This window comes from Lagopus muta, chromosome 2 (genome assembly GCF_023343835.1).
Source record: "Lagopus muta isolate bLagMut1 chromosome 2, bLagMut1 primary, whole genome shotgun sequence".
NCBI classification, from domain to species: Eukaryota; Metazoa; Chordata; class Aves; order Galliformes; family Phasianidae; genus Lagopus; species Lagopus muta.
In genome coordinates, this window is record NC_064434.1 from 59,127,994 (window position 1) to 59,142,367 (window position 14,374).

The window sequence follows — 14,374 nt, forward strand, 5'->3', positions numbered from 1 at the left end:
GAGTTGCTCTTTGTGTCACAGGTAACACCATTTTTAACCTATATGCAGGCACCATCTGCACGTTCTCTACCTCATAGCATGCAGCGCCTGGATGAGAGCAGACCCTGCAGTGCCCACCCTGCACAAGCCAATATCATTTGAAGTGCAGTAGTGACACTTCTCTTAAACTCAGCCCTTCGTTTCTTTGGCCCAGGCAGAACAAGTCAGCACACAGGGAATGGCAGCACTCCCACTGCATGTACCCCAATGGTGTACTCATGCCCCATTTTCTCTTTTCCCCCCTGTACCAACACACTCTGTGTGCTGATGGAGTCTGCAAAAGTGACACAGTATAATCTAGATGCATGTCTGCTCACACACAGAGGAGAAGAGGTGCGCTGAGCTCCTCCAGTTCATCTTGTGCTTATTTTCTATTGGGTAACCTTTGAATTAATAAAAGTGGAACAAAAGGAAACCTCACAAATGCACTGGCAGAAAAAAAAAACCCTGATAAATGTTTAAATTATTAAAAATCCAATATTTCAGAATGCATAACACAATAAAAAGAGTATGACTACCCCATACAAAAGACTGCTAGGATAAATGGCCTTGCATTGAACAGATTTCCACTGTATGAAATAACGAATGGCTGAATTATCTGAACAAAAAAACCTCTGTGAATCTTCCTTTAAACTGGTTATTCCTTAGGAATACATAAATCTTCTTAGGCAGGGCACTCTGCCATCTGTTTGCTGTTGGTTATTTTTGCAGCTCTGGGGGCCGAAGGAAAAGGGGGAAAAATTACTTCTGCTAATAGCAAAACAGAATTTATAGCACAGTTTCAATGCTCAGAAGTAATTTTATTTCAGCAAGCCAGACAAAACACATAACTACACAAACAAAACATAATATTACCTGGGACAGCTCTGGTGGGGGAAGAGCCAGCTATTATCTAATGGTCTTTTCAATACCTTTTCCCTCTTCGTTCAGATGGTAGAAGTGTGTTGTCTGGACTAACCAAGAGCTTTCAAGACAGACTGGAAAAGGCCTTTTTTTTTTTTTCCTTTTTTTTTTCCTTTTTAAAGCTTGCTGATTAACAACTTCTATTCAGTTTCTTCAGCTAACAAAAATGTAACAGTATTCTTGAAAGATAAGACAACTCTTAAGTATTTCAGGAGCTCCTATACACAGCAAAGAAATGCTCTGATCACACTGGACACCAGAATTTCATATGATCATTTTCTGTCTGAGAAGCAGGGGAACATAAAATTGACAAGAAGGGAAAGCTGGAAAGAAGGCAAAGGATGAAGGAATGAAACAGGCTAAGCAGTAAGATACTGAAACACACACTCTTGGTAAGATACGATTTAAATAGTAAGGTATCTTTAAAGAAAGAAATTAACTAAATAAAAGCAAAAAGTAGAAATTCAACTTCAAAAAAAAAATCTAAAAAAACAGCTTTCAAAAAGGTCTAATGCAATCAGTAAAGCATGCACAAAACCTCCGTGACTGCAGTAAGTATTTTGAAAGAACCACTGTAGAGTACTGAAACTCCATCTGAACCCTCCCAGTGAAAGAACTGGTCTTTACTGAAGACCAGAAAGGTAATTGTTAGGAAGCCAAGCTGAATATGGATTATAAAGCATATTTGCTGTCTTTGAACTTGCACACAAATCTGCAAAGAACTCTAAATTCACAAGTCACAGTGAGAAAGATAAACCCAACAGCTATGCTAAATATGCTTTGTTTGCAGAAGGAAGCTATGATTAAATTTCAACACTGATATTTAAATAAGTAAATGAAGAAACCCTATAGATGGTTATACAAATTCTGGAAACCCAGTAAATATGGCCTATATTTTCAGAACAGAGTAATTATTGTAAGTGTCCAACTTACAACATCTTCAAGTCAGAGCAGGTGCACACTGTTTCTTTAAACCAGCATCACATTAAATATCTGAAATTGCAACCTTAGGAAGAAAGACACTGAAAAGCAAATAGCAGCCTCTTCAAAGAAGAGGTTTTTCTTCTCTTTCCCTCTCTTGCAGGCACGCACAAAAATACACATCTACTTGTGAGTCAACACCTATGTCAAACTGGGTCCGAGTGCCACTGTAACTTTCAAAACACTGTCCTCACCTACGTGCTGTGCGAAGGACTTCATGAAAAATGTGTTACTGTACAAAAAACATGACTATCTCAGCCTAGTTTCAAATCACTCCAAACTACCCCAGCAGGGGGTGAATCAAATGAAGAACGTTATCCTCTGCCATCAGCTCAGAGCTGGTAACTTTAAACAGATTTTTTGGAGAAAGGCCACTCCTGAAAGGTTACCCACCATTACCTGTTGAACTGTTCACCATGTTAGGCGCCATGCTGTATGGAGGAGCCTGTGGGTTCATCAAGCCTGAGCTGTTGTTCATTGGCTGAGTGTAGGGGGAGCTGGAACCCATAATACCACTCTGATTCATGGCAGGAAAATTGCCTTGCCTACAAGAAAAAAAACACACACACAATGTTTCATTACGAATCTCACTGAAGAAGGTGCTGTGGTTTGTCAAAAAGTACATCTCCTAATGTTCGCAAATTGCAAAGGAGAAGGCACACGATTAGTTCACCTTACCTACATTGGGAGCTATTAGTCTTGAATCAGTTACTGTACATTTAAGAACTGGACAGAACACAAATTTCAAGACACTGAAATACACAGTATGTGGGGTGCTTATAGTCACAATCTATCAACACAAAAAATATAGGTCATATTATTTATTCTGTAAGTAGACAACAATGTGAGTCAAAATTACAGCCTAGGCATAAAAAAATTTTGGAGTGAATGAAAATTTTGACCATATAATACAAGTCCTCACCTGCCACAGCTCAGAACACAGTGAAATGACCAGGAGAAAAATGGGTGCCATGGAATCTGTTACAGATTTGTTTGTCTGATGTTATCAAACACACCTTGTTTCCTGTAAACGCTTCCAGACTCAGGTTTCAAAAGAGAAAACCAACTGCATGTCTGCCTTGAATGTGATTCATGACCAAAAGTGGCGTTCACAGAAGTCCCAATGAAATCATAAAAATGTAACTTCCTGCTTCGTTTTTCCTTCAAAACAGATTTTGTGTGTGGATGTTTTTGTTTTGTGTTTCTTTTTTTAATCACACAACAGATGTTCCTGTTTCCAGTATTGATTTAGGGCCCAAAGTCATAGTTATTTAGCAAATACCATTAAAGTGACCAAAGACGTGACTGCAGCATTGAACAAAACGTCCATTTCATTGTACGTGCTGTTCAGGTCCAATCTTTCAAAAAGCTCTGTACATACTATACACTGTCAAAAGAAGAAGCCTCAACAAAACTATTCCGGTTTTGAAACTTAATTGTGTGTCTATAAAATACTTCCATAATTGAGAGTCATCTCTGTCTGGAAAACTGGAAGAATTCTCCAAAATATTTTTAAAGACATAACTTCAGATGCTGTTCAGTACTTGTAATGCTTAATCCAACTTCAAGAATAGCCTTTTATTCTTTTAATCCGCTATTCATTTATCTACCTTTTCTTGGCATCATTAAAGACTGCACATTATATGACATGTATATGGGCATATGGCTACACATACAAAATTGTATCTGTAAATAAAAGCACAAATATACTTATTTGAATATCGATAGCATGCATAGGAAAATAAAAAAAATCAGACCTCTTTCTTCACTGTGCCCTTGTGAAATTATGCTGTTTTTCAAATACATAAGATAAAAAAGGAAGCAGCCACATTTTGTCTTCCATAGCTTCGGTACCTGTCTGCTTTTTGTCTTCCTCCAAGAAAAAGAGAGCATTTAATTTTACTACATAGATGGTGCAAATTGCATGTCCTTGTATCAAGATGCAGTTTTTCTATAAATCCTGCTTTTTATTATTACAGTTATTTCAATCAAAGCAGAAAAAACCCCAAGCCAACAATCCAGAGTAACTTCAATGGCTTCTTGTCATCCTCAAACTCATGGCAGATTCTTAACACAATTGGCTGAAATATTTTTTTTTTTTTTTTATGAGGTAGAGGAGGAAGACCATTAAAGCAATATTTGGCCTAATTTTTCTTGACACACTGTGAATTTCTTCAAAGGAAGAGAGAGTGTGTTATCTAAATAAAGCATATTTTTCCAAGTCAGTTTTGTCCTCTGCTCTCTAAAGACAAACTTTTCTTCACTCTTGCGAAGAGGCAAAGGCTCTCTTTTGATATGAAGGAGACAACTGCCATACAATGTCATTTCCCTGATGAAGCTGGTAATGCATAGCGGAGGGAAAAGATTTAAAATGCACAGTGGTACAATGCTCCAAGGGAAAGTTACAAAGGGAAAAGAGAAGAGCAGGACCATTTGGCAACAGCTTTAAGAGATTTCAGTCATACAAGCAAGCTTTTATTATGTAAATATTGTATCTTAACACCCTCCTCCCCCTTTTAATTTAGTAAAAAAATTCTATATCTCAATAAATGCTGTGAATTGAAAAGTTCTTTCCATGCTGGATAAGTGAAATTCTTCCCATTACTGGGCAAAGATACGAACGAAGATGAAGAAAGTGTATATGTGCATTTTTACATTTTAAAAAAGGAATAATAGATCTTGAAAGGTTCTTTTATGGACTGCAGATGGGATTCTGGAAAAGACAGATGTCTCCACAGGTATCTGCCTCTCCAATGTCCTTAATTTGCTTAAAAAAATACACAGGAGTATTGTACCTCGCAGGTAAGCTGAAATTGGTCTCGATCTACTAATATTTCAACACTATTACTTCCTATAACATGTACATCTTCTAAGCTGTGGGTCTGTTCTTTGTCTCAAACTGAAGTACAACCTATTTCATGTTACCCACTTTGGATACCAATCTCAATTGTAGTTCATGAAAGCACCCTGCTGCACAACAGCTTTAAATCAAAAAGTAGGAAACTATTTCCAGTTGAGACAGAGTGTAAATTAAATATAAGGAATATAGTAGCTTTGGCCAGGACAGGGAGAAAACAACCAAAGTCTACAAAATTGCTTCTGTACCCTGAAAGATCTGAACGGCAGAACCTCGTTTTAAAATTTTATCTAGATAGGCAATGCCTTTCCTTGTCATACTCCCATGTAATGTCACACTTAGAAGGGATACCACTCTGTCTCTGGAAAGAGCTCTGCAAGTGATGGACTCAGCACCATCCTTGCACAACCCTGCTCTTCCCCCCTCCCCATAGAGTATGCAGGAGCTAACTCAGCAACTTCGAAAGGTGACATCCTGTAAAAGTTATTTTATTCTGAGATTGGGTACAGTGTGCAGAACGGAGCTTCTACACATATTATTCTGCTCTGTGATGGCCTGGAATGGAAAGTTTCTTAAGGGAGAAATAATCAGGTATTACTTCAGCCTTTAATTCTCATTCCACAGTGAGCCTCCTTTGAGTAAAGACTGCCGACTGTGACAAATTGTGCTGCATCAGTGCTGTAATATGAAGTGGAGTCCATTAAGAACTGAGCTGAGATCACCAAATTCATTCTGATTAACCTCCAGGTCACTAAACACTTATAAATATGTTACATAGCAGCTGCTAAACATATTTATATATGCTTAAGGTCACAGCATCATCTGTTGGTTGTTGGAGTTAAGTCAAAAATCTTATGTTTCCTTCTGTGCTGCTTTTAAGTAAAGGAATATCCAATGTACTATTTAAGAAGTAGTTATCTCAAAAATATACTACTATATTCTCTTCTACATCTTCCAATTCCCTCCTCCATTTTTCTGGGAGGCTAAACAAAAATAAATACTTTCAAAAACTGTTTGCTGTACATGTAGTGACATCTAATGGCAAAAATTCAAGTGACTGCCTATGAATTCTACGGCTTAACAAACCCAGTTAAGTATATGATTCCACAGTATCACAGACTCATACAATCATCTGAGTTGGAAGGGATCTTTAAAGGTCATCTAGTAGAACTTCCCTACAATGAATTGGAACACCTACAGCTAGAAATTAAGAAAAGAAACATTTATGTTGAGTATAATTAAAAACATCTGAATGGTGAGATGCAGTTGCCTTCTGAGGGAGTGAATGAAATCCCAGTACCTGACATGCACACACACACACACATACCACATCAGAAAATGCACTGGTCAGAGAAATCCTGCATTACATATGTACCAGATGATCTGTCAGATATTTTCCAGGTGTAACTTGTCTTATACAGTGATTCCAGATCATACATTTTTCTGCATTTAGAAGAAAAAATATCTAGCTAATATAAATTTAGGATTATGCTATCAGTTTAAACACCACACTTAAGCATACATGTTTCTTCTTTCTGCTCTACTGTTACAAGTACACCTCCAAGTATTCTGCAAACGGAAGAGATTAAAAATGGGAAAGGGAGGAATCTGATTACTACTCTGTTGAGAATGTACTAATTTACAGCACTTGCATAATGTCAGAGCCAGTTGATATGCTCGAGGAAAGGCCTACCACCCAGGGAGACCCAGGAAGGCTAGAGGAATGTGCTGATGGGAACCTCATGAAATTCAACGACAGGTACACCATGCAGGGAAGAGTGAGCCCCCTGCAGCTGTGTGGCTAGCGCTTGACTGAGTGGAGCAGCTTTGCTGAAAAGGCTCTAGGGGTGCTGGCAAACCGGGAGCTGAGCAGGAGCCAGCCGCATGCCCTGGCAGCGAAGAGAACAAACAACATCTTGGGCTGTGTGACCTGGAGATTTTAAAGAACCAGAGATTGAGCAAAATGATCATCTCCTTTAGTCAGCATTCATCAGATGGCATCTAGGGTATCACGTTCTGTTTAGGACCCCCAGTAAGGGAAAGAATGATAAACTGGAGTAACGTTCACAGAGAGTCCTTAGGAAGGCTGTAATACTTGCTAAGGGGGCTAAGGGGCTAAGCTACCAGGGCTGGTTCAGCCTGAAGAAGACGCAGCTTTGGGAGATGTAAGAGCAGTTCCCCAGCACCTACAAGAAGGTCAGCAAGAAGACAGAGGTGTGTTCTTCACAGTGGGGCAGGGTGGGAAGACACAAGACAACAGACAATAGTTAAAATATGAGAAGACTGGAAATAAGGAAGCCATTTTTTCCAGTGAAAACAATGATTTGACAGGGTCTCTCCGTTCTTAGATGTTTTCAAGACCCAAATGGATAAAGCACTGAACTCTCAGGTGAGCCTGCAGTGAAGAAGAGGTCAGAACAGAGATGTACTGAAGTCCGTTCCAGCATGAATGACCCTGTGATCCTAAACTACACCTTCGCTGTGCTGTCGATGGTCTGATATACACTATCAGGTCCAAAATAAAACTGGTCAAATTCAAAACATTCCCTTTTAAGAAGGTCATGCTCTGCACTTTTGTTTTCCTTCGTCTGCAATCTACACAAAGCTTAATTTGCACTTAATCTCTTTTCTCTGTAAAATAAGTAGCAGCAGATCTAATTGTATCTTCTGAGCTAATGCAGAAGTCCACATATTTGAAAAGAGGGGATGACATGCAAGATCTGGTCATCATTAAAAAGCAGAACAAAGAAATAATGAGAGAAAAGAGCACTGACAGTACAAAGAAGCACACAAGTGATCACAGCTGCTAAGCAGTGTCTCCTATATGGAGATGTCTTTCTTTAATTGGATCTGAAGTCACCAGTAGGTTACTGTGCTGTCTATGACTGCTACAAAGAAGTCACTCTGCAGCACTGAGACCTCACGTTATGTACTTGCTGGTATGTGATTTAGGTCCCCCTCAGGGCTGCCATCTGATTAAAGTTTTTATTGCTGTCTTCCTCAGATTTGAACAGACAATTGACTACAAAATGAAATTCAGAGGTGAGTCCACTATAGTTGTGGACAACAATGAAAGTGGGCTAAGCTTCTCAGAAGAAGAAATGAAGACACAACTTTTTACATGGAAACACATCTAAGCCCAAGCTTTTGCTGTGAGCAGAGGGATCAAGTCCTCTGACTTAATGTAAATTTTCTGGCATGAATTAGGATCTCTGCACTCTCCTCTCAATCTAGACCTGTAAGACTGGAGCAAAGCACTTCACATAGTCAGAAAAACTGATCCAGTTCCTGAAATGAGCCCTGTGGCAGCCAGAACATTGGATGTCAAGCACTAAGACCTGCAGTGTACAGCTGAAGGCTTAAGAAGCAGAGGGTCTAGGTGGGCTGGAGGTGAGGAGTTTGGGACAGAGAAGATGGAAATAGAGTAGGTGGAAAAAGAAGAACAAACCACAAGGATTGGGAGTATTGTTATGAGGTGTCTAAAGGGTGTTAACGGAGGGGAGGGTGGTGGGTGCATCAGAGGAAGAAGAAATGGAATCATAGAAAGAGGAACATTCTCTGACAGAGAACTGTTATTCCCAGAGCAAATGCAGGGGAGGGCCCTCCAGCAGATGTAGGGCCTCTCAGACAGGTCTGCCCTGCTTCAGACAGGACAGGAGGGGTTCAGAGGGGAATCTCAAAAGCAGGGTGCTATGACATGTGCCTTCCTGCAGCTCCACAGCTCGGGTCCCCAGCACAGCAAGACCGAGGCTGGCAGAATGTGACAGTGAGGTGACAGCGAAAGAAAGGTGCTGGAGGAACATGGGAGCCAGAATTGCCTCTGCAGCCATGGGGGTTGGAAAGATATAGCTGTGGTCTCTGTGAAGCTGACAGTGCTCTGGCAACAGGGAATGGCTGGAGAAAATGGGGATGGGTAGTTCTTGTCCCAGCCTCTATGATGGGCAGGCAGGGGACAACACCAGGCAGATCTGCAGGTGTGAGCTCAGGTCAGGAAGAACTGTCACCAAGTCACACATATCCTGGTAGCCACAAGCTTGCCTGGCCACTGGAGCGACTGGATGGTGGAGGAAATTAAAAAAAGGTCCACAACATGAGCTCATGGAAGTTTGCCATTCTCACTCCAGGTCTTTATCCTACATCAGTTTTGCAGCAAACACACTGTCTCTGGGGAGCAATTTGTGTAAACATTTTAAAAGGAACTTTTTTTTTTTTTTTTTTTTTTAATGCTGACATGCTGCTAAGGTGGCTACCTGATTGCAAACTGTGAAAATGACTGTTAGCCTGCACTCACAAATCACAGCATACTGACCAAATTGCCCTGTGCTTATCTGTGCCAGGTATGCAGCATGACAGCATTTCCTCTCTCTTTTAAATGTCAGACTATGATTTGGGGGGTTGTTATTTAAACACACTGACCTGCACAATAACCAGAAGTACTTCATTTAAATCTGTCTTGAGCTGGGACTAGCCTTAAAGCACTTATAATCTGTCATACTTTGACACCAAACGGATTATTATAATGAGAGTAATTCAGGAGTGAGACCGGCAAATGCCTTTTCCCTGGAGAATTCACACATAAACATGTGCATGCAGATACATATGCTCTTTTGTTATGGGTTTTCCTTAGTGATATAACACCACGAGCTTCCCTGGAGAAATTGTTTCTGTCATCAGGGGACATGGGAGAACTGGAGGAGGGAGAAGAAAGCAAGGGAAAGTACACAGTAACATCACTTGTTTTGCTCTGATGGGAAATTCATCAGTGAGTCATCGCTGTTAGCAAAGGCCAGTACACACAAAATCCAAATACTGGCTCGAAAAACTATAAAAAGGCATTAAAGGCAATTCCCATGCAAATAACACAAATTCAAAATCACTATGTATGAAATCAAAGTATCTCTCTCACATGTTAGCTGCTGCTATAGATGTGCTAACCGGAATTTCCATTTCCTCCCTTTGTTGGGCAGGGAAGCTCACCATCACAGTAACAAGTTTTAGACAAGCAACCATGGTGATGTGGCAGGTGTTAGCTCTGCCATGAAGGCTTTGATGAAATTCATTTTTCAGAAGGAGAAAGAGAATGTTACGCCTATGTGTGTGCATGTATGACAAGAGAGGCCAAGGCTTTGCAATGCATACGATGCTGAAAAAAAACCATGAAACAAAAATGAAAAATCATCCAGATTTGCGGTCTGTGTGTGTGTGTCTGCTGACGTTCAACACACAGATTAAGCACTGGACTGTTCTGTGCATCAACCAGGCCTAAGAGGCAATGCTAAAATGGGGAATCATTTTCTAGCATCATTATTACATGATAGTGCACATCACCTTGCAATCCACTGCAATCTGACCAAGTACACTGCCTGTTCTGTTAGTCTGGCTGATCTAAAGATTATTATATGGCATACTTTTTGGGAAGAATAACAGAGATTGCTTTTCTAAATATACTCATTTTTCTTCCGATTACGTAAATACTTCTGCCTTTAGCATCATCACCATTACATATATCTTACTAAAAAACTACCAAGGAGAAGGGGAAACTAAAAAAAAATTGCTCCAATCGGACCTGCTCAGCCCCCTAGAAAAGCAGGCACAAAGCCTTATGCTATTATCATGACGTTAAACATTTCTGCAATGTAAACATACGCCCGACACCAAACATGGGAAGAGGAACACCAGAGGCATATGTAATTCATGAATGCTGGTGCTAATGCAAGATGGCCACGCAACATCTGTACTGCTGAATGCGGGTTGAAATCATAATAAATGTCTCTATCCTATTTTATAGATAACAAAAACTGAGGAAGAAATCCAAGATCAGTAGTGATCTTCAAAATAAGGCAAAACGAATAACAAAACAGTTGAATACAAGGAGGTAAACAGCACAAGCCTGCAAAAATAAACTCTTAACTTCATTCAGCAGGTCAAGGAATGTGATCCTCTCCCTCTGCTCTACACTGGTGAGGCCACATTTAGACTCCTGTGCCCAGTTCTGGGCTCCCCAGTTCAAAAAAAGCCAGGAATCTCCTAGAAGGAGTCCACTGGAGGGCCACAAGGATGATAAAGGGTCTAGAGCATCTCCCATATGAGGAAAGGATGAGAAACCTGAGTCTGTTCAACCTGGGGAGGAGAAGACTGAGTAGGGATCTGATAAATGAATATAAATATTTACAGGGAGGTGGGAGGCAAATGGATGAGGCCATGCTCTTCTTGGTGGTGTGTAGCTATAGGACAAACTTGAACATAGGAAGTTCTGTAATAATATGTGGAGGAACTTCTTTACAGTAAGAGTGACAGAGCACAGGAACAGGTTCTCAGAGAGGTTGTGGAGTCTCCTTCTATGGAGACATTCAAGACCTGTCTCTCTGTGCAACCTTTTGCAGGGAACCTGCTTTAGTAGGGGGGCTGGATTTGATGATCTCTTGAAGTCCCTTCCAACCCCTGCAATTCTGTGATCCTGTGATATGATCCCATACCCCATATTGTTGTGTGCCTGAAAGTCACGAAGGATATTAAGTGAAATGCTTCAGTATTCTTTTTTTTTTTTTTTTTAATTTTTAATGTAACAACTATTTCCCTTTATTTTATAAAGCTCCTTCTGCATTAATTAAAATCTTGGTGGTCCAAATTTCACAGTGACCACAGCACTTGGTCACTAGTCTTTAAACCCAGAGGGACTACCTGAAATGCCCTTATTAAACAGTATTCTTACAATTGCAGCCAGACCTTCACACTTGAATTTATTTGTATAAGAACAAATTAAGTCCTCTGTAGTCACTGCAACCTGTGCTAGATAAATGCAATATAATCCTGTGTGACAGAAAACACAGGACTACTGCAAAGCGGGCCAAGTGAAATGGCTTGTAATCCCGCTGAAGCGCTGCCCTTAGTGACCCCTGCCTACCTGCCTGACAATGCAGATTTAAACAGCGGCTCTCAGGGCAGCAGCTGGCATGCTGTCCCCATCAGATAGAATATCTCAGCACTAAAAGGAGACCTGTTTCTGAGTCCAAGAGGAGTGTGTGCTGGGTAAAAGAGGGATGTGTACAGCAAGCAAAAGCATGCATGAACTGGGTTTCTAGAAAATAATAATAATAATAATAGTCCTGTACAACATAATGCAGCCAAGATCAATGACAGCATTGCAAAGGGTGCTTTAGCCCTGTGTGACTTGATACCAAAGTTAGGAATGACTCATATGACTCTCTCACTATGTACCTTCTATTTTTGTGCACGTTATAAATAGCTTTATTAAAAAGTCGGAAGGCCCTATGAACTCTCTCCCAGAATGATGACTTGAAAGTGGGTAAGTATGTTCCCAGTACACTCATAGCCCAGAGGTCACCAAAGTGTGGTGCTAAAAAGCTGCAGGAAGCTAAGGACACAGTGTGTATCTCATCGCTCCAATTTCCTTGGGCGTAGCCTGACTCCAGTGCTCCCTGCTCTTTCATCTGGGGATGCAATTCTCTCGCTGCCTCTCACCTCCCTCCTTGCAATGCTCAGTCACACTCTCGCACTGCTTTTGAGCACCACTCAGCTCCACTGAGCTCACTGTGCTGGCAATCAGCTGAAAATCTAATAAAATCCTGATCATTTCATGGCAGCTCCTCAATGTATCTTTTCATAGTAAATGTCATCTGGCTGACAGCATGCTGAACGCAACTGTGCATGTGCAGCAGCATGGAGAGGAAGTTCTCCAAAGGGATTTCCCAGTAGACACATTTTCACTTACCTATCTTTGCCCAATAGCCTGGAGCTATTACATGTTTATCAATATTATTACTACCACTATTACCGTCAGTCTCGGCATTTTGGCACTCCAGACAGTTTCATAGCAGCAGAGTGGTGCATATGTCAGTATAGTTTCAGCTGGCTCTTTTCTTCATTTTTGGCTCAGGAGATGCCTGAAACCTACCGTGACAACTGCAACAGGTATTTAATTAATGTGTTAGAGGCAGTGGCGGCTCTCATTAGAAAAAAAAACAACAACACCCTACTGCTGTTACTGTTTAAAATGACTCTTACAATGTTACTTGTATGGCCAGTTAGAACAGATGCTCCATTTTGAGCTCCATTACTATAGTTAAGGGCTCTTTCCATTCACATTTCCCCACGCAACACTGCTAAAAATTATTTAATTTTCTCTCAACCATCACCATTGTAAAAAGCTTAAAACTGCTCTAAAACCCGAAATCTGCCTAACATTTTTTATGTCTCTCACTTTCACAAAAATCCATGTCTGTTCAGTCACAGTCTTGTACTTGCACAATATACGCGCCAAATCACACACGGCGGTCGTGGCACTGGTTTTCTTCATGAATCCCATTAAACAGATGGCTATTCTCCTGTTTTCTTCCGACTACTTCAGCAATTTAAACTAGTAGATCTTCTGGCAAATAGACAAAAGTGAAAATCTGGCTTTTTAACCTTAAATATTTCTTGCCAGACTAAAACGAGCACTCAATCTAAAATTCTCCTTTGTTCTTTATTTTTGTGTTGAAAAAAACATCAATACACCTTAAAGATCACATTTTGAAGTTCAGAATTCCTATGTAGCATCTGATTCTAAGGCAGAATGTTAATGAACTACAGCACAATTTTGTTACAAAATACTTCTTCTACAGCTCTCCTAGATAACCAAATAAAGCCAAAAACAATCATGACACAATAATAATCAAATTAGAATAGGCTTTAGATGACGAAAAATTCTGTGATTCTGGAAATCAGCCCTCCTTCCCAATACACTTCCACAAACTAATTGTTACTTTCCAAGGGAGGAAAGGAGTAGGACTTGAGGTCTCTGGTTAATCTCTAATGGCATGAACAGCATTCAGCAGTCTACTTGATTGATGAGTAACCAAAAAAGAAAAAAAACATATCCCCAAATCAGTGGTTGCCTGCATGAGCTCTGCAGCATGGTGACATCCAGGGCTCCAAAATGATGGATTTACCTTTTAGTGAAACAAAATTCCAGATAAAAACATATTTCTCTCAGTCTCCCACAAGAAATGGCTTTGGTGAGCTCAGCATGTAAAGATTCTTCCTATCCTTACAGAATTTTATCAGCAATTTTGAGCTGATCCACAAAATGCATCTCCATTAAAAAAAAAACATAATAGTGAAAGAGTGATTTTCAGCTCTCCCTTTAATACAGCAAGTGCATACAAGCTAAGTTACACTTCACTCCTCCTAATACATTTCAGAAAAAATCCAAATATGGGTCTGCTCTAAAAAGTAAAACCTGAGGAGAAGTCCCCCCCCTTTAAAAAAAAAAAAAAAAGAAAGAAAAAAAGAACAAATAAAAAAACCAGCTTGATACAAATGACTATTTCTCATTCTGAGGGAAGAGGCATGGGACCTTTTGAAGAAAAAAGTCAATACTGGTTAATAACCCCATTAGAAATTACAGTTAAAAGAATCGCTGATATTTGGACTTTAACCTCTCAGATCTCACTAACTTGGCATAGGAAGAAAATATTCCACTGATTGCAGAAATGTAGCCAGCTTCAGGTGGTGTGAGTGCAGCAGCTCCTCAGAGCTCAAAGCATCACCATGCAGTCACTTTGGCCAAGAAGCAATACTGCTTCGTCCAGC

At 40.2% G+C, this 14,374-nt stretch overlaps 2 protein-coding genes across 2 annotated transcripts in view; both read right to left on the bottom strand.

Annotated features, from left to right (window-relative positions):
* Window positions 1–14,374, bottom strand: part of ZDHHC14 (zinc finger DHHC-type palmitoyltransferase 14) — a 515,017-nt gene that overhangs the window by 242,592 nt on the left and 258,051 nt on the right. The gene's annotated exons all lie outside the window — the stretch shown is intronic.
* The window catches only part of ARID1B (AT-rich interaction domain 1B), a 318,747-nt gene that overhangs the window by 38,404 nt on the left and 265,969 nt on the right, over window positions 1–14,374 (bottom strand). The window contains 1 exon segment of the mRNA XM_048935631.1: window positions 2,323–2,468. Within this exon segment, the coding sequence (XP_048791588.1) occupies window positions 2,323–2,468 (146 nt within the window).